Raw genomic sequence first — 23,579 nt, 5'->3', positions numbered from 1 at the left:
GAGAGAGGGAGAGGGAGAAAGAGGGAGGGAAAGAGAGAGAGGGGGAGGGAGAGGGAAGGAGAGAGAGGGAGGGATAGGGAGGGAGAGACAGAGATGGAGAGAGACAGAGACAGAGATGGAGAGAGACAGAGAGGGGCAGAGAGAGAGATGGAGACAGACGTAAAGAGACAGAGACAGAGACAGAGGAGAGAGACAGAGAGAGGCAGGTCTCTGTTGGGTCCACGCTGGAGCAGGCTTTGGGATCAGGACTCGTTATTTTTCCAGCCCCTGATTAAACCCTGTCCTGCCTTCCAGCTGTGTGCGGGGAAGGGGGGGGTCCTGTTATAGATTGACTCCCCTTCCTCTGAAAGCAGTGTCACCCCCTCTCTGCCTTGAGACCCCCCCTTTGTCTGCTCCCGCCCATGGCACCCGCTGTAGCCCCCGCCCCTCCCGCCCGCCTCGCCCTCTGCTTCTCCTGCCCGCTCCAGCCTGTCTCCCACCAGGACGGCAAGCCTGTTGGTCTTCCTGGTGGAGGCAAAGACACTGCTGGCATTGCCCGGGCTAGGTGGTGCCCCCAGCCCCTGGTGCCGTTTTAGCAGCCACCGGACCCTGGACCCTCCCCTCCCGGCGTGGGCGTGGGTAGACCCACAGATCAGCTGGCGGGAACTCCTGACTCTGTAACGCCCAGCTTGGCCAGCGCTGTCCCCCTTGGCCGGCTGCCGCCCGCCCGCCCGGGCATTTGAGGTCGCAGCCACTTTCCAGCGCTTCCTGCAGCTGTGCGGGCGCAGAGGGAGCCAGGCCCAGAGCCGGGCCTTCTGGAATGCTCCGAGTCAGCCTCCCAGTCAGTGAGCTCAGCACATGCAGCCCATCCAACCCCATGGGACCCTGCATCCTGGCCCCCAGCCCTGAAGCCAGGCGGGGCGGCTGGGAGGGTCGCCTTGGGGGAGGGCACTATTCCCGGGGAAGGGCGAGGCACAGGCTGTGGGGGCACTTTGCTTTTATAATTTATTTTTATTGGGTGGGAGGGTTGCTTTTTATATCTGCTTGGGGAGATGGCTTTTACAGTGTGCGATTCAGGGTCAGAGACAGCACAGGGCTTGAGGCGTTGGCCTTGGAGTCAGCTGACCCTGGTTTCGTCCCAGGAGCACTGCCGGGTGTGACCCCTGGGCACAGAGCCAGGAGCAAGCCCTGCGCATGGCTGGGTGTGGCTAGAAAAAAAATTAAAGTGTGCAGTTGGGGGGGCCAGAGAGATAATACAGCAGGAAGCCGCTGGCCCCACACACAGACAACCCAGCTTTGATCCCGGCACCCCAAATAATCCCTGACCCCCGCCAGGAGTGATCCCTGAGCACAGAGTCAGGAGTAAACCCTGGGCTCTGACAGGCATGGTGGCAGTGCTCAAAAACCAAAACCATGAATGAAATTAAAATAAATTTGCAATTCAGGGCTGAAGCGAGAGTCCAGCGGGTAGGGAGCTTGCCAACCAAGCCACGCCAGATTTGATCCCCGGCACCCCAAATGGTCCCTGTCAGGAGTGATCCCTGGGCACAGAGCCAAGCTCTGATTATGGCCCGGTGTGGCCCCTAAATCCAGACCTAAGAAAATGAAGCATGTTCGGGGCCACTTTACCCCTCCCTAGGGCGCCCCCTTCTGACCCAAAGAGCAGCCTCAGCCTGGCCGAGCCAGGTTGTGTCCAGGGCCCCCAGGAGCTGGGATGGGGAATCTCGTGGAGGAGCTGCAGGCTAGCTGCTCGTGACCACCTCCCCTCCTCCGGGCACGAGAGCTGCTGTCCAGCTGGCCACGTGTCCACTCAGGCCGCACAGGCCAACGCGGGTAAGGCTCAGGCCACATCTCCGCTCCTGGGGGCAGAGACGCCCGAATACGGAATGGTTGGGCTGCCTGGGCGGCGCCACTGGACGCTTGGGGAACATGGCAGACCATTTTCCGGAGGGGCTGCGCGTCCCACGTTCTCACATACTGACTGGTCGTTTCTGTTTTGTTTTGTTTTGTGTCTTTTGGGTCACACCCGGCGATTCACAGGGGTTACTCCTGGCTCTGCACTCAGGAATTATTCCTGGCGGTGCTCAGGGGACCATATGGGATGCTGGGATTTGAACCCGGGTTGGCCGCGTGCAAGGCAAACGCCCTACCCGCTGTGCTATCACTCCAGCCCCTGACTGGCCATTTCTGGACCGTCTTTGGAGAATGCTTATAAGATCCTGGCCTATTTATTTTCACTTATTTTTGTCTGGGGGCTATACCCAATGGTGCTTGGGGGGTACTCCCAGCTCAGTGCTCAATGGCCAGCCACGGCCTTCAGAGCTATGTGGTGCCAGGATGGGCCGGGGCCTCCTGCATGCAGAGACTGTGCTCTGGCACCTCTGGGTGCTTCTCTTGTCCATTTTACTTTATTTTTATTTTTGCTCTTTGGGTCACACCCAGCGATGCCCAGGGGTGACTCCTGGCTCAGGACTCAGAAATCATTCCTGGCAGTGCTAGGGGACCCTACAGACTTCCAGGATTGAACCCAGGTTGGCTGTGTGCGGGCAAACACCCTCCCCGCTGTGCTGTCGCTCTGGCCTCTTGCCCATATTATTATTTATTATTATTTTTGCTTTTTGGGTCACACCCGGTGATGCTCAGGAGTTACTCCTGGCTCATGCACTCAGGAATTGCTCCTGGCAGTGCTCAGGGGACCATATGGGGTGCTGGGAATCGAACCTGTGTCGGTCATGTTGGCTGCGTGCAAGGCAAATGCCCTACCCGCTGTGCTATCACTCCAGTCCCCTCTTGCCCATTTTTTTGCTTTTTGGGTCATACCCGGCGATGCTCAGGGGTTCCTCCTGGCTCTGCACTCAGGAATCACTCCTGGCGGTGCTCGGGGGACCATATGGGATGCTGGGAATTGAACCCGGGTCGGCCATGTTGGCTGCGTGCAAGGCAAACGCCCTACCCGCTGTGCTATCACTCCAGTCCCCTCTTGCCCATTTTTTTGCTTTTTGGGTCATACCCGGCGATGCTTTACAAGCCTTACAAGCCTTACAAGCCTTACAAGCCTTACAAGCGGCCAACATGGCCGACCCGAGTTCGATTCCTCCACCCCTCTCGGAGAGCCCGGCAAGCTACCGAGAGTATTCGATATGCCAGACACAGTAACAACAAAGTCTCCAATGGAGACGTTACTGGGCCCGCTCGAGCAAATCGACGATCAACGGGAGGGCCTTTACCTTTACCTTACCTTTTACCCGGCGATGCTCAGGGGTTCCTCCTGGCTCTGCACTCAGGAATCACTCCTGGCGGTGCTCGGGGGACCATATGGGATGCTGGGAATTGAACCCGGGTCGGCCATGTTGGCTGCGTGCAAGGCAAATGCCCTCCCCGCTGTGCCGTTGCTCCAGCCCCACCTCTTGCCCATTTTAAACCAAGTTTTTTTTCTGTTGTCCCTGTATGTTTGGGGGGGGGGGGGGGGCGGGGCCCCACACACGCGAGGAATGTCCGCCTCCACATCATGGTTCGCTCATGCGAGAGCCGTGTCCCATGCCACACGTGTGGCCTGCAGACCCGACCCCTCCCCGCGTGGCCCTCACTGCCTGTGGCCTTCCTGGTGGTGCAGAATTTCATCTTTCAACCATGTCCAAGTGCCCTGAGTTCTTGGGGGATCATCTGTGGAGGCCACTGGCCCTGGTGAGGTCCTGGCCCAGGACTATCTGAGGCCCAAGCTGGTGTGAGGGAGCTCCAGGCCCGGAGCGGGCACGGAGCTTCGGTGGCACAGGGGGCAGTGTCCAGCACTGAGCATCCCTAGAGGAGCCCCTGTGGGTGTGGCATACCCTGAACCCAGAGGCCATTCTTAAAGAGTGGGAGGGGGGTGCTGGGGCAGGCAGGATCCACGTCGGCGAGGAGAGGCTGCGGCCTCCAGCCCAGGGCACCGGGAAGGTCCCTGCAGCCGACGCGGGCACAGCAGCCCCAGACCTCCAGGCCTGGAATGAGAGTGTGTTGCTCCCCTACCCGGGGGCTCACTCCCTCATGCCCCATGGGGTACACCCACAACCCCCACCGATGCCCTGGGGTTGGGTGGGCACGGGGCACTTAGTGAGCAGGAGGCGAGTCGGGGCGCTGAGACAAGTTCCACATTTAATGCTTCAGAGAGAGCCCGGCAGCAGCGCAAAGCAGGACAGGCCGCTGGCCGGGCAAAGCCCACAGCAGCAGGGACGGGCATGCTGGCCACAGCCAACCCGTGGGAGTGCAGAGCACAGGCCACTACTCATGGCAGGAAGGAGGCTCCTGTGAGGTGAGGGGTCAGGGTGAGGGGCCAGCAGTCACCCTGCTCCTTCCTGGAGGGACGGGCCCCAGCACCAAGTCTACCAGCAGCCCCGGCTCAGGAGGCTGAGTGCAGAGACGGGCTGCGAGGGGACAGAGGATGTGAGGGGGCCCTGCGGGGAGGGGGGGGGGGCTCCTGGGGCCTGGCGGGGCGTGGGGCAGGGGGCGGGCAGTGCCGGGAGGGACCCGTTTTGCTGCTCTGGGGAGTGTCTGCCCATAGCTGCTCTGACCCCCAGGCCGCCCTTCCTGCCCCCGCCCGCCCCGGCTGGTCCTTCAGGCCGGGCCACAGCCGTGTCTGGGGTGTGGACGTGCCCCTGGCCACCACAGCCCGCTGATCCCCGCGGGAGCCCAGGGCACTGGCCTCCTGGGGGGTCGGAGCCGGGAGGGTCTCCGGCCAGGTCTCTGCCCCGTCAACCCCCAGGCGTCCTCCACGGAGACCCCAAAGCCTGGGCATGAGCCCACCAGGGGTGTCCCAAAGCCGGGGGGCGGGGGAGGGGGAGGTGGGGGGGTGAGGGGCGGGGCCGGGGAGAGGAGGGTCAGGTCGGGTTTGGGGCGGGGCTAGGGCTCAAGGGAGTGAGCTTTGCAGGGGGCGTGGCCACAGACGGGGCGGGGCTAGGGCTCGCAGGGGGCCGGGGCCGGCGCATGGGGCGGGGAGGGGCGGGGCTAGAGCTCGCGGGGGCGGGGGTGTGGGGCTGGGGCGGGACTAGAGCTCTCGGGGGCGGGGAGGGGCGGGGCCGGGGCGGGGCTAGCGCTCCAGGGGCGGGGCCGGTCCCGGGGCTGGTCTAGAGCTCCCTGGCGGGGGCGGGGCTGGGGCGGGGCTAGAGCTCCCTGGCCGGGGCTAGGGCTCGGCGGCCGGCTTGACCAGGTAGCCGCTGAAGGTGACGTAGGTGTCGAACTCGTCGCTGAAGACGGCGTTGTCGCGCTCGCCGCGGTACAGCCGCACCCACACCTCGTCCAGCTCGCGCAGCTCCAGCATGACGCTCTGGCTCTGCATGATGCTGCGGTCGCTCACCTGCGCGTAGAGGATCACGGCCTCCGCCTCGTTCTTCATGATGTGCAGGTACGTCTCCTTCTGGTTCCACGTGTGCACGTTGAGGCTGAAGAAGTAGACGCCGGGCACGGCGCAGTAGAAGCGGCCCGTGAACATGCTGAAGTGGCCGTAGAGGTTGACGAACTCCGTGTCGAAGATGAGCGGCTGGTAGTACTCGGTGCTGTGCAGGGGCTTCTTGCGGCCCACCGAGAAGGCCGCGTACTGGTTCTTGCACCGGTCCCCGGGGGCCCCCACCGCCCCCTTCTGCCCCTTGGGGCCCGCGTGGCCGCGGGCACCCGCCGAGCCGGTCTTGCCGTACTTCCCCTGCAGGCCGCGGTCCCCGCGGTCCCCCTTTTCACCTGGGGGGACAGAACACGCGGGGCGTGGCGCGAGCGCACCCCACTCGCCGGCCCGGCCCCCTGCGTCCAGAGCTGCTCTCTGGGCCTCCTCTGGCCTCCCGGGAGGTCTGGGCGCGTGGGCGGGGGTGGTCCAGAAGCGGGGGGTGCTGTGGCCGGGTTCTCGGCTCCGCGGGCGGTCGCGGGCTGCAGATTGCTCGCCCCTCCCTCTGCTCTGAGCCCGGGCGCCCCTCACTCCCGCCCTCTGCCCCCACCGAGGGTCCGTCTTGTCCTCGGGGTCAGAGCAGCCCCCGGCCCTCTGCAGCCTCACCTTTTAGGATTGTGATGTTGATCTGGGGTGCGGCCGCGTACAGCGCGGGGCTGGGGTCGCAGCAGCGGAAGCAGCGGGAGGCGGGGGTCTCCTCGTCCTGGCCGGGGCTGTATTTTTCATGTTTTTCTTCCACACTTGGGGAACACAGACATCCCGTGAGTCGGGAACCCCCTCCGCTGCCCGTCAGCGGGAACCCAGCCTGGATCTGGGGGAGTTCTGGGACTCTAAAGGAAGAGTCAGCAGGACGCGTGGCCAGGCAGCGAAACTGCCACCGTGCGGGTGGGTGTGAAGGGGTCAGCCCCCAGGCCCCAGAGGCTGGCGCGGGGCTGCGGCCCGGCGGCTCCATGCCGCCACCTCCTGGCACAACGCCGCATTGCACCGGCCGCGTGTGCGCCGGCCTTTGGCCGGCTCGCTGCTTGTGCTCCTGCAAACACCTCGGAGGGAGCAGCCTCGAGTCCGTGTGTCACTGAGCGCGCCCCGATGAGGACACGACATTCGGAGGGCACCCCCGCTCTTTCGAAACGCCAGGCTCTCCAAGCAGACGTCGGGGATCCTTCCCCGCCGCGCCACTTAGGGAGGGTGGGAGGCCTGGGCCCCTCTTGGGCACAGCCAGGCTGGCGGCTGCGGGAGGCTCCCTGCAGCCGTGGTTGCCCCCCTCAGGCAGACCTGCGGTCCCTGGGGCTGGGTGGGCGCCAGGGGGTTTCCACAAAAGCGTCTCTAGCCCTGGGGGCCACACCCCTCTGGCCACATCGCCTGGGCCCAGGTCCAAGCTGCCCCGGGGCTGCAGCCCTTTACCGCTCAGTGTGCTCCAGCGGTGGCCCCGTGGTCGTCTCCTGCTCCAGGGGTTCTGGGTGCTCATGTGGCACAGGGGCCAGCACCGTGTCGCAGGTGAGGGCCAGAAGGCAGCTGGCCAGGGTGAGTGCCAGAGCTCGGGGCCCCATCATCCCTCCAGGCCCTGCGGGAGCCACAGAAGGACAGTGAGGAGGGCCTGCCCGGGTGGGGAGCACCGCACAACCCACCCCACCCACAGGCCACTCAGCAGCATGTTGCCACTCTCCCACATATGTGCACACACGCCAACATGCTCTCATATACATGCATACATGCTCCCACATATGTGCACACACCCAGGACTCCTGTGTGCTCACCGCCACTCCACATGTGTTTGCATGTTCCCTTGTGGTATATACGTACACACGGCCCACATACCTCACACGCCCACACAAACTCACACTCATACACCCATCCACACATACTCACCCATCCACACACTGATTCACCCATGCACACAAACTCACCCATGCACACATTCTTACTCATGCACACACACTCACCCATGCACACACATCCATGCAAACCCTCTCACTCATGCACACACACTCACCCACGCACACACATCCATGCAAACCCTCTCACTCATGCACACACCCATTCACACATTCTCACTCACACACACATTCACTCATGCACACACTCATGCACACACTCACTCATCCATGCACACTCTCACTCACTCATGCACACACCCATGCACACTCACATCCATGCACTCTCACACATGCACACACATTCACCCATGCACACACTTTCACATCCATGCACAGACACTCACTCATCCATGCACACACTCTCACTCATGCACACACCCATGCACACACTCTCACATCCATGCAGACACACTTTGTGCCCATTCACACACTCATATACACACTCACATACTTACACACCCATCCACACACACCAATGCACACACACTCACACACCCATGCACTCACCCTCGTACACACACCCATGTACGCGCACACCCACATACCCCTGCACACACACTTGCAGTCACACACCTCTGCACACCCTCACACCCATCCACACTCATCCTCATCCTCACACTGATCCGCACACCCATGTTCCTTCTGCATACTCCCACGTACACTCACACCCTCTGGCCTCTCGGGCACATGGGCTCTCGCATAGCAGGTGTGCCCTGCAGGATACGCTCTCCTACTCTCCCCTCTTGCCCCTGCCTGGCCCTGCCCTTGCGGTCCACACGCATGCTCTCGACACGCACGCACGCGCTCACGGTCACTCTTGGCTCACACCCCATGCTCAGGTTCACACTTCCAGGAGACCCCGTCGGCCCGCCTGGGGCCAGACTCCTGAGCACGGTGGGCCAAGCCCCCCCAGAGTTTCCGTCTGGCATCCCCCAGCCCTAGAGGCACATGGGAGGAAAGTGGCTGCAAGTCCCACTCTGGCCACCAGGGGTGCCAGTGAGCACCCTGAGCCGCAGGAAGTCGGGGTGCTGGAGCTGGTCACCGCCCACTCAGGCACCCAGCAGTCTGCCAGGATGGACATTCCTTCTAGAAAGAGGTGAGCCCTGGAGCTTCCCATTGAGCTATGCAGGGCCTCTGCCCTTTCGCCCCGGACTTGGATCCTGGGGTCTGGGGCGTCGGCTGTGTCTGGGGGCTGTATCTGGGGTAGGCTCTGGTGCCTGGTCCGCCCTAGCCAAGATACAGGATGCGGCTGTGATGGGTTCCAAGGGCCGCTGCCCTGTCTCTGCCCACAGCCACTCATGGGGGTCTAGGAGGCGTGGTGGGCAGAGTGGGGGCCTGGGTCTGAGGCCTGAGCTGCCCCTGCCAGCCCTGGGGAACTGAGTGCCAGAAGCTTCTCCTCGGCCAGTGACCCTGTGAAGTGGGCAATGCCGCCCACACCCCCTCTCCAGCGCCCTCCCTGCTGGGCCCGACCCCACAGGCCACTGTGCTCCGGTCCTGGTGTGAGAGGGCTCACCTGAGTCCAAGACATTCCTGCCACCTCCTCCAGTCCCTGCAGGGCCAACGTGGGAGGGGGAGCCCCAGCACACCCCACCCCAACATGAGCCTCAGAGTCAAGAAGGCTGCCTGCCCCGTCGCCCACAGCTCTGCTTGCTCCCGCGCGCTCACCACGAGCCCCCACAGGCTGATGTGAGGCCCCTTTTGGGGGGCCCATTCTCAGTGGTGCAGGGGGGCACTGCCACACTGACTCAGCCTGCAGAGCATGTGCTGAACCACACGGGCCGTGTCCTAGCCTCGATGGTGTTTCAATGCTGGGGGTGCGGGGGGGATCCAGAACGCACAGACCCCCCCCCAAAGTCCCTCACTATCTTTCAGACCCAAGACCCCAGCTCCAACCCATCCCCCCGCCCCCTCCCTCAGCCTTCCCCCAGCCCCAACCTCTCGCCGTGCTTTGGAATTTGGCTCCGCGTCTCGCGGGCACTGCCGAGGTCCACTTGGCCTTTGGGCTCCCCCACGTCCACGCCCCAGCCAACAGGGCCGCCATGCAAGGTCTCACCCCCCTCGTCCAGCTGAGTGCCCTGCAGTGGTCTGGTCACCAGCTGCCCCACAGTCTCATCAAATGCTCTGGGTCCATCTGTTTCTGCGCTTTGGCGCCGTGATAATCAGCCCTTCTGTCCCATAACGCCGCATCTTTGCTGCTTGAAAGAAGCAGAGTTTTCCCTTCTCTGAACACTTTTCTGCATTCATGGTCACATGGGATTCACTCCAAGGGGCGAGAGGTATTCTGGGGTGCTGAGGGTCTCAGCCTGCACCTGAGTCATTCTTCAGCACCCCTGGGCTCCGCCATTGACACCAAAGCCCTCACCCCTACATGTGACTATCACCCCCACACATGACCATTATCCCACACATGACTATCACCCCACACGTGACCATCAGCCCCACACATGACCATCACCCCACATGTGACCATTACCCCACACGTGACCATCACCCCACACGTGACCATCACCCTCACAGGTGATCATCATCCCCACACATGACCATTGCCTCCACATGTGACCCTCACCCCCACATATGACCATCAAGTGCAGCCCATGACATCATCAGATACGCCCCCAGTCTTTGCCACGTGTCCCCAACTGAGAAGGGGGTCTGCTCCCCAGGACGGGGCATCTGCTCTGGGCCCCAGGAAGCTGACCGTCAGGGAGCGCGCATCCGGGGGCAGGGCTCAGGGGCCCGAGGGGCTCCTCGCCTTCAGCTTGGTGTGGAACAAGTGCTGCACGCTGGGCCTGGAGCCCCCTACTTTCCGCTGTGACCGCACCTGCCGAGAGCCAGGACAGGCCTGATCTATGCTTGAGTCTCCACCCAGCTCGAGACGGGGGGACCCGGGGGCCAGGATCGGGGCAAGCTTGGGCGCCGCTGGGCCGCCGGGCGGGAGTGTTTATAACATGCTCTGTCCGGCGTGGCGGCCTGGGTGTGGCCTCCAGTGGAAAACAAACATGTCCCCCCGTTCCGGGAGCTGCGATACCACAGGGCCCTGTGCCTGCTGGAGAGAACACGCAGGGAGCCCGGGAAGGACCCCGCTCCCACCCCGCCCTCTGCTGCCCACCTGGAAGGGCTTCCCTGGGGGGAGGGCACAGGTGACAGGGAGCGCGGGCCAGGTCACTGACCCTGGCCTCTGCAGACCCAGGACCCAAGTCTTGGGGCCATTCATTGCAGCTGGACATGGGCACGGGCCGACCTCAGGGGCATCCCTGGCTGCGGGCCTGAGATGGGCACTAGTGAGCAGCACCTGGCATGGTTTCCCCAGACCCCATACTGGGCACAGGGCGCACCTGCTGGTCAGTCTGGCCAGCGCCCGGGGGGACTGTTTTCATGTGGGCTGCCCTCGGCTCCTCCAGGAGGCTCTGGCCGACCCCAGGAAGGCCCGATCTTCACTCGTGTCCCCCTGCCATGGCCTCATGAGATGGCAAACCCTGGCGCTGCTTGGAAACAGCAAGGGAGGATGTGGGCACGATCGGGCTCGGCCCGCAGCCCGCGGCCCTGGGGACGGCACCGCCCGGCCCTGCCCTTTCCCGCCAGCCCCGTGGCTGACGCTTTCCAGGAGCTGGGCCCCGGCCACACAAACACCTCATCTGCCTGTTCCCAGCATGGGCTCACGAGTGCTCCCGCGGGGCCTGCACAGCCTCCTCGAGCGCAAGGGACCCCGGGACTCGCCCTCTCGGCCTGGACCCTCCATGGGCTTTTCCTGTGGCAGGAGGCCTCTGAGGAGCAGATGGGGGGGGCCCAAGGGGTGCCATTGGGGAGTGGCCTGGGGGGCCCGCCTGGGACTGATGCGCCTCGAGCACCGAGTCCAGAGTCATATGGAATTTTCCCTTCTCTGATGGGGTCTCCTTGGTGAGTCTCGAGCCCTCCCCACAGCCCCCCAGCATTTCATGCAGGGGGTGGGCTGCCCCACTGACGGAGCTGGCCTGTCCCGTCTCTCTGCAGGACGTTCTCTGGCCTAGTGCCGACTCCGTCGGCCGTGGTTAGGGGGGATAGTTCTGCCGACACCCCCGTTGCGGGGAGGCGAGGGCTTCGTGGGCCGGAGGGGCAGGAGGGAGAGGCCACTGCCCCACACTGCCCACCTCTCCAGCACGACTGGAGCCGGCGGCCTGGTCCCCGCCCAGCGCCAGACTGTGGGCCTCGGCCCTGCCAGCCCAGCCTCCGGCCGCGATTCCATCCCAGTGGGAACAAAGCTCGCCTTGACCAGCCGTCCTCACTTCACCTCCCGTGAGGCCGGGTGCCGGCCGGCCTGCTCTGGGCGGCTGAGAGAGGAGGCCGCTAGTGGAGCTGAGCCTCTGCAGGTGGGCTGGCCAGGGGCCCACTCCTGAGGCCGGGACCGCCCCCCTCGGGACTTGCCAGCCCCAGCTCCCGCGCACAGCCGCCCTAGAGACCAGGGATCTCCCCACGATTCCCGGGCTCTGGCCTTGAGTGCCACCTCCTCAGCAATCCCAGCGGGTGCTGGATGGGCCGTGGAGTGACCACAGCTCCTGGGCAGCGGATCATGTAACTTAGCATCCTTCCTGCAGCCCGGCCAGCCCCACGCCCTTGCCGCTGGCCCCGACCTCCCTCGTAGCACCCAGGCCGTTGCCCCCAGGATGCCCCCACACTGTGACTGGGGTCCCGCGCAGCGGCCCGGGGCTGTGAGTGTGTCTGTCCCTCCCGGCCCTTGGCCTGGCTTGGCTCCCCGCACCCGCCCAGTCGGGCTTTTAAACAGTAGCTGCCGGCCCAGGGGCCGAGTCAGGTCAGTGACAAGGAAGTGGATCGGAGAGCACGGCTGGCTGCCGGGTGTCCCCAGGGAGACCCGGAGCCACTCCCAGAAGCTCTCAACCAGCCTGACAGGCCGCTCAGAGATGGGGCCCGAGGGTGTCACTCGTGGTGCTGGGCCTCCGCTCGGGCACCCTCAGCCATGCTGGGACAGGGTGCAGGGCAGGGCACGGGTCAGAGACAGAGCTGGGTTCAGCACGTGCAAGGGTCACAACTGAACCCCCATCTCTCTGCCCCCCAAAAGCATGGTTTTATTTTTAATTGGTGAGGTTTTGGGGGCCACACTTGGTGATGCTCAGGGGTTCCTCCTAGCCCTACACTCAGGAATCAACCCTGGCAGTGCTCAGAGGACCGTATGGGATGCCCGGGATAGAATCTGGATTGGGGAGCTGGAGCGATAGCACGGGGGGGAGGGCGTTTGCCCTGCACGCAGCAGACCTGGGTTCGATCCCCTGCATCCCATAGGGTCCCCCGAGCAATACCAGGAGTAACTCCTGAGCACAGAGCCAGGAGGAATCCCTGAGCATCGCTGGGTGTGACCCCAAAGTAAACAAAGAGTCAGAGATTCATTACCAGGACTGTTAGCACACTCCTTTAGAGACCCACATACCCGGGGTCATGGGACAATCTCTCGGTCAGGGGTTGCCACAACCCCAGAGACAAGAGTGAACCCTGAGACCATCGGGTGTGGCCCCCCAACACCAAACGCTGAAACCAGACAGAAAGGGGCCATGCATGGGTCTGTGTGAGCCCGCTGGTCCCCACGCCACACCCCACCCTCCCCCACAGTTCCGCGGACCCCAGTCAGCATCCTTTCTCTTCCTCCTACATCTTTCAGCTGGGATTCACACAGGGACCTGCCTGAATCCGGGGCAGGCCCACCCCCACGCCTGGGCCCAGTCAGCCGACCCTCACCCCCCACCCCTCCTCCCGCCCCTGCTGGCCTATCCCCTCTGCTGCTCGCGGTCCGGTGCCTGCCTGGCTCTCAGGGCAGCAGCTGGCGCAGAGGCCGCGGGCAGGGTTACTTGGAGGCTTCACTCTCCTGCGAGAGCAAGAGGGAAGGATGGTCTTGTGGGGTTCAGCAGCCCAAGGACGCCTGGCCAGGGGATGCGGCGACAGAGAAGGATGAGCAGGACCTTCCTTGCACGTGACTAACCTTGCACCACACATGGTCCCTGAGTGCAGAGCTGGGACTCAGCCCCCAGCACCGATGGGCGTGTCCCCGAAGCAAACTCAAAAACAGAAGGCCAGGAACAGGGGCGGGAGGGGGTGGGGGGTGTCCCTCCGCAGTGACCCTGAGGACACACCCGGCGCTGAGCGGAGCCGTGGGAGGACCCCAAGTGGCCGTGGCGGGAGGGACGTGTGGCCTGGCCAGCCCCACTCTGCAGATGTGGATGGGAGCCTGTGGGACGGGGACAGCAGGGTTCAATAAAGAAACGGCGCCTCGGGGCTATGAGGGGGGGGGGGGGCTGGGCCTAAGCTCCGTCCTGGTGGGCAGCAAGGCAGGGTGGGGACTGTGGCCAGCCAGGACCTGCAGGCCAGTGAGCTGGAGACACTTGGGACAAGCCCCCAGGACAGAGCTTGTGACGACCCCCCACGCCCCGGCAGGCCACCCACTGCCGACAGCTGTCCCCTGGGTGGGGCCAAGGCAAATGCGCAAGCCGGCCTTGGCGAGCTTCGGCTTCTGTGTTTTTCTCTATACCCGGCCCATATTTTTTTGCATCAAGTGCGCATTATTTTCCACTGAGGACAGAGAGGCCCTGCCCTGGGGCGCAGGGCCTGCTGGGATTCCAGGGGTCACCGACCCCTGCAGTGAGGTCCAGTGGGGGACAGACTGTCTGCCTCTCTCCCTGCTGTCCCCTCCCCGGCCTTCATCCTACATCTGCTCACCAGGGTCAGGCCCTGGTGACCCAGGTCGGTATGGGTGTAGGGCCGCAGGGAATGCATGTTCCAGAAGCAGGGGGCTGCGCCCACACAGCCTCGCGGCCAGAAGACTAGGGAGTCCCCCTCATGGACCAGGGGCACCCGCTCAAAGGAGGATAAGGGGGTACCCTCACGCACCAGGGCTGCTTTCCATGGGGGGGCACCAGGGAGGCACCGGGGTTCAGGTAGAGCCCCTGGCCGGGGTCCCTCGTGGGGATGTGCCACATCAGACTGGCCACCAGGGCCCGCCTTGGCATGGACGTCCAGCCGGGTGGCTTGGGATTGGCACAGGCGGGGCCTGTGCTGGCTCCTTCTGCAGGTCTCTGTGCCGGGCACTGCGCCGGGCGCCGGCCACCAAGGGCAAGTCCGCGAGTCCACAAGCCTGGTGCCAGCTGGCAGCACCCCAAAACCCGCCGTCTGAGTGGTCCGCCTCCGCCCCAGGAATGTGCCTGCCCCCAGGGCGACACTTCGGGCTGGAGTTGAGGGAGCCCGGGGGTGGGGGGTGCCAGCCTGCATGCCGTGTGCCAGCAGAGCCAGCCCGGGTGCAGGGTGCCAAGGTGAGACCAGCCCAGAGGGAACGAAGAACTGACTGGCTTTAGATTTGGGGGCTGGCGCTTGCCTGTTCCCCATGTGCGGTCAGACTGGGCGCACCCGGACCCCGAGAGGGCGAGACCGAGCTGACGGCCCCTGAGTCAGCCCTGAGATGGGGCTGTCAGCCCGGGTACTGTCCTCGTGGGTGTGTTTGGGTGCCGCAGAGCTCGTCTCACAGGGTGAGTCTTGCAGCCAGCACAGGACCAGGCCCTGGGCAGCCCCTGGCCTGGCCTGGCGCTGGCAGAGGAAAGGGCGCGGTCGCGGTGCTGGCCACCTGCCCCCAGCTGCCCACCCATCCCCTCTGCCCGCCCGCCTCCCCCAGGGAACCTCCTGCAGGACCCTGGCGGGAGGGGCCCTGCCTGGCCTCTGGACAGCGTCTGGCTGCAGGGTCCCTGGCAGGCCAGGCCCCGCAGAGGGCGCAGGGGGTCCCCTGCTCCAAGCCTAGTTCAAGCCCAGGCTTGATGGAGCAGCCGGGCGAGGTGACCAGGGCGGGCAGCGCCTGGCCGCTCCTCACTGGGTCCTCACGCACATCCTGGGCCCGGAGTTGGAAAAGGTCCCAGGGTCTCTGAGCCCCCCCAGTCGGCGACGCCCCACACTCAGGCCTGAAGTCTGGGGCGAGGGCATGCAGGAGGGACAGTCACGTGCCCACAGGCTGTGGTCAGGAAGAGCTGGCCTGGCCTGTCGAGGCAGCACCATGACCTTCCCTGGACACAGGTACACAGGGGGCTGCTGGGAGAACCAGCTGATGCCCCATGTCCCCACCTGTGCCCATCTGACCCTGTGCTACGTGTGAGGACACACCTGCCTCTCCTGAAGCAAGGCAGCTCCAAGGGAGAAGCAGGAAGAAAACAGCGGCCTCAGCTGTGCCGATCATATAGCAAGGAGGAGGCATCCTGGGGGCATGTCAGTGGCTGAAGCCCCCAGGGTGGAGGGAGTCCAGCTGCCTCAGAACCCACTGGGACCCCCAGTGCTTCCTGGTGGGGCAGGACACCAGCCGAGCACGGGGGTGGGCTACTGGGCTCCTCCACACCCCTTAGCCCCAGAGACAGGGACCCGGCAAGGCCGGCCCGTGTCACAGCCCGCAGTGCACCCTGAGTGCATCCCGAAATTCCTTTCATCTTTGTTTTGATGGGTGAAGTTCAATGCCAGAATAGCCGGTTTATGAGTCATGGGGGGGGGAGGGGTGTGGAGGCCCAGGAAGAAGAGCAGAAAAAAGCGTATTCTGCAAAAATGGGAAATGGGGTTCAGTGGGTTACCCTGAGGAAAGAAGCAAGTGTCAGGAGAAGCCCCGCAGGGCACTGCGGTTCTGTGCCCCTCCCCTGCCCTTCCTCTGCGCCCCAGCAAGGACGGCAGAGAGGCCTGCGGGGTCCCCCCTGCCCTGCCCAGCTCCCCGTAGGAGTCTAGGGGCACCGGCAGCCCCGGCAGCTCAGCGCCTCGCTCCTTTCTCAGGGATGAGTGGGCAGCCAGGAGAGACCAGTGGGGACAGAGCTCGTCCCAGGACATCCTGGCCCGGAGACCTCAGAGGCCCCGGGGCCAGCAGGAGTGACCCCCAAACACAGACCTGAGGGAGCCACTGATCACTATGGGCTGAGCCCAGAACGGAAATGCAACAGCAGAGAACTGAAAATCAACACTGTCCACACAGAACACTCATACACACATACAAACACACATTCATATGCACACACACACAGACACACTCATACACACACACGCAGACACTCATACACACAGACACACACTCATACACACACACACAGATGCAGACCGATGTGCACCTGTAACTCCCAGGTGCCCGTTTCCGCCGTGGATGCTTCTGACTCGCAGTTTCTCGGCCAGGGTACCCTCCAGTGTCCCCCTCTTGGGCCCTCAGTGTGTCAGGCCCCGTCCGTGTTACTTCCTTGCACTATAAAAAGCCTCCGTCCGAGGCCCTGGGGAGCGCACATCCTCCCGGGGGGCCTGGGCCTGGCTGAGAAAACTCGGTTCTCAGGACATTTCTCATGTTCGAGCCTCAGGAGGGGTCCCCAGGGACCTGGAGACAGCATGGACGCCGAGAAGTGGCGGGGAGGGGCCTCTGTACTGCTGGGAGGTGGGCTAATAGACTACCACGCTGCGTGTGCTCGGTTGACAACATGGATGCTCAGCTGACACCGCGTGTGCTCGGCTGACATGTGCATGGGCTTGGCTGACAGCGTGTATGCTCAGCTTACACCATGCGTGTGTCCAGCTGACACCGTGTGTGCTTGGCTGACACTGTGCATACACTCGGCTGACACCATGCGTGCACTTGGCTGACACCACGTGTGCTCGGCTGACACTGAGTGTGATCTGCTGACACCATGCGTGCACTTGGCTGACACTGTGTGTGCTCAGCGAAGACCATGCAGGCACTTTTTGGCCAAGGATGCAGGAGCCAGTGGGGGCTGCCGGTGGGGCAGGAATCACACCTTGTCTGCAAGGGGTGCTGGCAGAGGGGGCAGCAGGGGACGGGGCTCCCCAGTAGGCCGTATTCCCAGGGGCTCTGGCAGCTGGGCAGGGACCCTGAGGGCCGGGCCAGGGACAGCAGTTGCCCCCCACACCCCCACCCCTTTGGGTGACAGGAACGCTGGAGGCTTGGTAGGTGAGCTTCCCTCTGTTCTGGTGCCCAGGTGGACGGGGACAGCTGATGTTTGGGGGGTTCGGGCCACGCTAGCCGTGGGGTCCCACCAGGCGGGACAGTCCTGCCACCCTCTCACCAGCACCAGGGAAGGCTGAAGCCGGAGCCGCGTAAACACAAAAGCTGGCGAGGGCGCCCCGTCAGGCTCCAGGACAGGGCCCGACCCACGCCCCCACGCCCCCCGGGGGCCCCGCAGCCGCCCCGCCGCGGGAAGGCGCCCACTCACCTCGGGCGCGCCTGCGTGTCCTGGCCGCGGGGCTCAGAGCATCTCCCGGAGGTGGGTCCCGGGCCGGGCCGGAGGACGGAGAAGTCCTGGGAGGAGGCGGGGGCGCGGGGCGCGGGGGCGGGCGCGGGGACCTCTCGGTCCCGCAGCTCTGTCTCCTCGTCCGAGTCTCTGGCCCAGGCGGAAGCGCCGTTTTTCGAAAGTAAAGGAAGAGCGAGGGGCCGGCGCCGCGGAGCGGCCAGATGTGAGCCCGCCCGAGCCCGACGCCGCGCGGCGGCCAAACAGCAGGCGCCCAGGATTAACCGTGTGTGTGCCCGGCGGCCGCCCAGTCCCGCCGCGACTGCCGGCGCCAGGGTGCCCCCAGCATCGGCAAGCCCCTCCGGGACGGGGGACCTGGTGTGGAGGGCTGGGACCCCGAGGCTCTTGGGAGCCAAGGAGAGACACAAACAGCTCGGGGCCACAGGTGGCGAGGGGTCTCCTGGGCCGCGAGCCACCACAGGCAGGTGGGGGGACACTAGCAGCCCCCCTAACGGTGTTCCCAGGAGAGGACTGCGGTCACCAGATCAGGCTCCCCAGGAACCTCTGAGAAGGGGGGGATCAGGGGTCAGGGCTTGAGGCTCAGTCTCTGACGATGTCCCAGGCGTCAGCTGCCACCAACTCCATGTCGGCATGGCTGTCCCCTGCCCCCTCTTCCCAGAAGCTGCTCTGGTCAGGATGGGGCCAGGCTGACCTCCATCCTAAACTGGGTGCGACTGGATTGTTCTGGAATCTATCTTTATCAGCAGAAGAGGAAGGATCTGGGGGGGCGGGCTAGGGGCCATTTGCAGGCACAGAACTTTGCTGTGTGGACCATTTCTCTGTGCCCCCCGCCCCCAGCTGGCAGAATTCCCTGTATCCCGAGGCTCCAGCCCCCAGGGCCTGGCTCCCTGTCCCAGTGGGGGGACGTCTGGTGTATGCCCCCTGCTCCCGGCCAGGGTCACACTGCTCCCCCATGTCTGCAGGCAACTGAGGGCAGGGGACACCCCGGGACAAACAGCATGTCAGGGAGACAGGAAAAAGCAGCTGGGAGGACGTGGAGGTCCAGGGTGGGGCCCAGCCCCCAGAGCCCCCGGAAGCCACTCCCTTCAGTGGGGGGGTTCCCCAGAGCACCAAGGACACCCCCACCCCAGGAGGGCCGAGAAACTGGATCTGCAGCACAGAGGTGCTCATAGCTGCAGGCCACGGATCGTGCTGGCCAGCCCCAAGCTCAGCTCCCTGCAGGCAAGGCCTGAGGGCCACAGCCTGAGGGCGCACCCTGCCCTGGCACAAGAGGCTCTGCGCGGGGCTCACTCGAGGAGGAGGCAGACTGTGCTCCCTGCCACGTGGCTGTGGGGCAGGAGATCTGGGCAGAGTTCCCTGCTTGGTGCTCATCCCGATGGTGGCCTCACTGAGCAGTGCTCCACCCTCCGGCTCCCCCTACGGGCGCTAAAACAAACACATCCCCAGAGGTGACCAGGAAAGTCTGAATCTGCAGAGCCTGCACAGGCCCAGGGCCCGGGGCCCAGGTCCTGTGGGCGTCCAGGCAAGAGGCCCCGGTGGCCGTTGCTGGGGCAGCACTGGGTCTGAACAGCTTCTCTGGGAACCACCTGGGCCGAGCGGCACCCAGCCCCGCTCACGTCCTGTTTCTCCTCAAGAAGTCCACTTCCAGGGGGCTGGAGAGATAGCATAGTGGGTAGGGCGTTTGCGCACGCGGCCAACCCGGGTTTGATTCCCAGCATCCCATATGGTCCCCCGAGCACCGCCAGGAGTAACTCCTGAGTGCAGAGCCAGGAGTAACCCCTATGCATCGCCGGGTGTGACCCAAAAAGCAAAAAAAAAAAAAAGAAGTCCACTTCCAGAGTTTCACAACTGGCCACGTCCCTGGATCTGTGGGGGCTGGAAGAGCATGGCCAGCTCCCATCCTGGCTCTCCAGGAGTGACCCCTGAGTGCAGAGCCCTGATTGAGTCCTGGGCACCACCAGCTGTGGCCCCCAAACCGAAACAGTGGGGAAAAAATTTCCATAGGTGCAGCCTTCTGCAACGGGCCCAGGGGACAGGGAATTACTCACTCTCCGGGAGGCAGCCGGCGGGGAGGGGGCATGTTCAAGTGTGGCCACCAGAGCTGGGTTTCCCACGCCTTCCCGGGAAACAGGAGGCGGGGGCATGGGAGGTGGCCCTGCTCCCAGAACTGGCCAGGCCCATTTCCACGATGCCACCATGTGTGGAGCCGACCATCCACTGCAGGGCAGCCTTATAGCACAGCCAGGAGTGACCCCTGAGCACAGAGCTGGGAGAAAGGGCAGGGAGGGGACAAAAGGCCTCGGGCTGGCCCGGTACCAGCTCTGTCCACAGTGGCCCCCAAACCACCAGCCCAGAGTGGGCTCCACTCAGCAAACAGCTTCCTGTGGGCCTGGCCGGGAGTCAGGCCAGGAAGACAACGTGGGCAAGTCAGGCGCCAAAGTCAGCAGCGGGACCTTGGGGGGTTTCATCATCCTGGCGGGTCAGAGGTCAAGGAGGATGCCTGCGAAGAGCACCCCAGATGCCTGCCCCCACCCCTCTCTCAGGAGGCCTTGCCCGCTACTACCATGGATGGGGTGTCTCCCCTTGGAGCGCCTGGGTCAGAGCCCTGCAGGCACCCAGAATATTTCCAGGAATATTCCCAGCGCTCAGGCTGTGGGCGGTGGGGGGTGGGGTCCGTTTTCTGGCGTCGCTGCCCCAAGGGGCACAGACTATCCCCCAGTCCTGCGGTCCCCTCTCCCCACCACACGCTTCATCCGTTTCCTCGTGGCCGGGCAAAACCGGATGTCACCTCCTGCCTGGCCAGCCTGAGGGAATCTGGGTTCCAGATAAGGACAGGTCCTGGGGTCCAGCAAGGACAGGGGTGCAGGTGGACGCCCACTCCTTCCTCAGGGCGAGCCTGTGGATCCCCTCCCGGAGGGCAGCCGCTGACCAAGTGACCTGCGGGCAGCCCAGACTGGAGACGCCCACGGCCGGGTGGGGGAGGGGAGCCCCGTGGAGAGCAGCAGGAGACGCTGACGTGGAAACTTGGCAGCCGGACCAGCCTCCTGGCCGCGGGCCCGCACCCGTCCGTCACTCCTGGGCAGCGGAGGCTCCAGCAGGCGGGCAGCAGGGCCAAGCACTCACCCCTAGGGACCTCAGGCCTGCAGGAGCCCTAAGCAGGAGTCTGGGGGCCAAGAGCAAAGCAGTGACCCGAGTGGGCTCCCACTGTCGCAAGGATGCTGTTGATCCCCCTGGGGACACTCAGTGGCCTGTGCTCAGTGGCCCCGTCCCGAACGGCTCACCCCCTGGTGTGGGGAGTCCTTCTTTGTGGGTTCATATCCCCCAAGTAAAAGCAGGGTGGGGAGTGTGTGGGGGAGGCCGTGCGGGTTCCTTTGATAAATAAAATGGGAGCGCCCCCTGGCGGCCTCGGGGGTTCCGGGCGAGCGACCAGGGGAAACCGGTAAACGCTGGCACGGGAGCAGCTGTGGGGTCCGAGCCCAAGTGCGTGTCCCCACAGCCTCCGTGCTCCCACGAGGGGCCCAGGGAGACGTCAAGGAGGGAATCAGGGCTGGGGTTTCACACACGACCACCCCACGGCCAGCATCTGTCCCCTCCAAGCTCTCTTGATGGCTTGTTTCCGGTTTGGGGGTGATGCCTGGTGACCCTCAGGGGCTCTGTCCAGGTGCTGAGCTTAGAGGAAGCTCTAGGTGGTACCCAGGACGTGCTGCAGTCAAACCCTGGCAGCTGCACTCAGCCTGTGAGTGCTCTTCCCGCTCCGGGAAACCACTCCCTTGCAGTGACCTTTTTTCTAGGAACTGATCCTGCAGAAATACTTGCCATTGAATAGGTCCGTTCACAGAACAGCCTGCAGCCTTGCGGGAAAAGATGGGAGCTATCTAGGGGGCCAGGAAAATGCATTACGGTACACCGACCTGGGTTAAAACATTTGCAACCCTTCTTGAAAAACATCCAAGTACTAACCAGTACGTCTTGAAAAACATCCAAGTACTGACCTTGAAAAACAAGGGCTGGAGCGATAGCGTAACGGGTAGGGCGTTTGCCTTGCTTGCGGCCGGCCTGGCCGGGTTCAATTCCTCCGCCCCTCTCGGAGAGCCCAGCAAGCCACCGAAAATATCTCCCTTGCACGGCAAAGCCTGGCAAGCTACCCGTTATGTATTCAATATGCCAAACACAGTAACAAGTCTCACAATGGAGACATTACTGGACCTGCTCGAGCAAATCGATGAACAACAGGACAGTGCAGTGCAGTGCTACAGTGCTTAAAAAACATGAAAGACTGGAAGCAGGGCAGAGAAATGGTCTTTGTCAGGTAGGAGTCCCAGGCTCAAACTCCGAGTCCCCTCCTATCTTCATATGGCCAGGGGTGACCTGAAAGCCATTAAAGAAACTGAGAGGGCTGGAGAGAGAGGACAGTGGGCACTTGCCGTGCACATGACCAGCCCGGTTCGATCCCTGGCACCCCATATGGTACCCTGAGCACCTCCAGGAGTAAGCCCTGAGCACTGCCATGTTTGCCCCCAAGAGAAAGAAATAAAGAAAAGGAAAGCAAAAAAGAAAGAAGCAAAAAAAAAAAAAAGCCACGTTCTTGGGTAGAAAACACTGTATGAGGGCCAGGGCGATAGAAAGAGGGGAGGGCACTTGCCTCTCACACCGCCAAGGATCCATCCCTATTATCCCGTGTGGTCCCCTAAGCACCACCAGGAGTGATCCCTGTGTTCAAAGCCAGGAGTAAACTCAAGAGTAGAGGGTGTGTGATCCCCGAAAAACTAAATGCCTTATCATAAAATCTCATTTCCTGCCCTACTCAAAGCAATTCCATTCAAACTTCCAAAAGATTGGGGAGGGTGGAGGGGTCATAAGAGAAGGGAGGGTGTCCTACAAGCCAGGAAGGCTTACGATAAGAGACAATGAAAAGATAGCTATATCTGGGCTGGAGAGATAGCACCGTGGGTAGGGCGTTTGCCTTGCACGCGGCTAACCCGGGTTCGATTCCCAGCATCCCATATGGTTCCCTGAACACTGCCAGGAGTAACTCCTGAGTGCAGAGCCGGAGTAACCCCTGTGCATCGCCGGGTGTGACCCAAAAAGCAAAAAAAAAAAAAAAAAGAAAAGAAAAGAGAGCTGTAAAGGATTGGAGAAAGTGTAGGCCAACATGCCCTTGAGCAAACCTTCTCCAGCATGCACATGTGCAGGACAGTGCTTCCGGTCAAAGTGTGCTTTGTGGGCAGCAGAGGGGAAGGCATTATGTGCTGCGGAAGGAGAGACGGAGAGAGACAGTGAGGGCAGAGGCCTGGCCAGGTGCAAGTATCAAGGGGCCTCTGCTCGCTCGCCAGCTGCACCGTTGCTTCAGCACTGCTGTTGCTTTTTGGGTCACACCCAGGATACTCCGGGGTTACTCCTGGCTCATGCGCTCAGGAATTACTCCTGGCGGTGCTTAGGGGACCCTATGGGATACTGGGAATCGAACCTGGGTCGGCTGCATGCAAGGCAAACGCCCTCCCCACTGTGCTGTCGCTCCAGCCCCATCTCTGCTGTTTCTGTTTCATTGTTGTTTCCTCATTTGTGGTTTCCTTCGTTGTGGAGGGACTCGCACCCTGGAGCTGCAGAGTCGCACAACAGTGCCTCTGGAATCACACTCCGGTCTCACACTGAGCCCATCGACCTCGTTCTTTTGGTTTGGTTTTGAGGCCACACTCTGAGGCCCCTGGTTCTATGCTCAGGGGTCACTCCTGGAGCTGATGGGGTCAGGTTGGCGGCCAGTAAGCAAGACAAGTGCCAACCTCTGTGCCATCTTGCCAGCGCTTGACTGTATTTTGCACGCCCAGAGGAGTTCAAAAGCTCCTGGCTCTGTGCTCTGGGCTTTGCAGTGTGGGGGGATCAAACCCCGCCACCCTCTCTGCAGAGAGTGTGCTCATGACCCCTCTCTGCTGCTGGCACGTTTCTATGAGAGTTATATTGGGCAAAGTAGCCTGTGGTTTAGGGAGACTTACCTATGTGCTAAAATTGTAAGATCATATACGAGAATAAGCCATCCGATGCCCCACCTTGGCTTCCCTCTCCGGAGGGTTGGGAACTGGG

At 63.1% G+C, this 23,579-nt stretch overlaps 2 protein-coding genes across 3 annotated transcripts in view; both read right to left on the bottom strand.

The window, feature by feature from the left end:
• Positions 1 to 23,579, bottom strand: part of PGS1 (phosphatidylglycerophosphate synthase 1) — a 305,261-nt gene that overhangs the window by 93,262 nt on the left and 188,420 nt on the right. The window lies entirely within an intron of this gene.
• C1QTNF1 (C1q and TNF related 1) overlaps positions 5,047 to 23,579 on the bottom strand; it is a 37,595-nt gene continuing 19,062 nt past the window's right edge. Inside the window, exons 1-4 of one of the 2 annotated variants that reach the window (XM_056115794.1) lie at positions 17,466 to 17,678; positions 6,788 to 6,947; positions 5,993 to 6,126; positions 5,047 to 5,685 (exon numbers count right to left, since the gene is read on the bottom strand). In XM_056115794.1, coding sequence (XP_055971769.1) covers positions 5,135 to 5,685; positions 5,993 to 6,126; positions 6,788 to 6,936 — 834 coding nt within the window. In that variant the 5' untranslated portion in view covers positions 6,937 to 6,947; positions 17,466 to 17,678 and the 3' untranslated portion in view covers positions 5,047 to 5,134. Of the gene's footprint in view, positions 5,686 to 5,992; positions 6,127 to 6,787; positions 6,948 to 17,465; positions 17,679 to 23,579 lie in introns of those variants that run through there. The other variant, XM_056115795.1, reaches the window with a different exon arrangement.

The sequence above is a fragment of the Sorex fumeus genome, unplaced genomic scaffold, assembly GCF_029834395.1.
Source record: "Sorex fumeus unplaced genomic scaffold, SorFum_2.1 ptg000029l, whole genome shotgun sequence".
NCBI lineage: Eukaryota > Metazoa > Chordata > Mammalia > Eulipotyphla > Soricidae > Sorex > Sorex fumeus.
The sequence above is the reverse complement of the archived record's forward strand: the minus strand, read 5'-3'. Positions and strand labels throughout refer to the sequence as shown.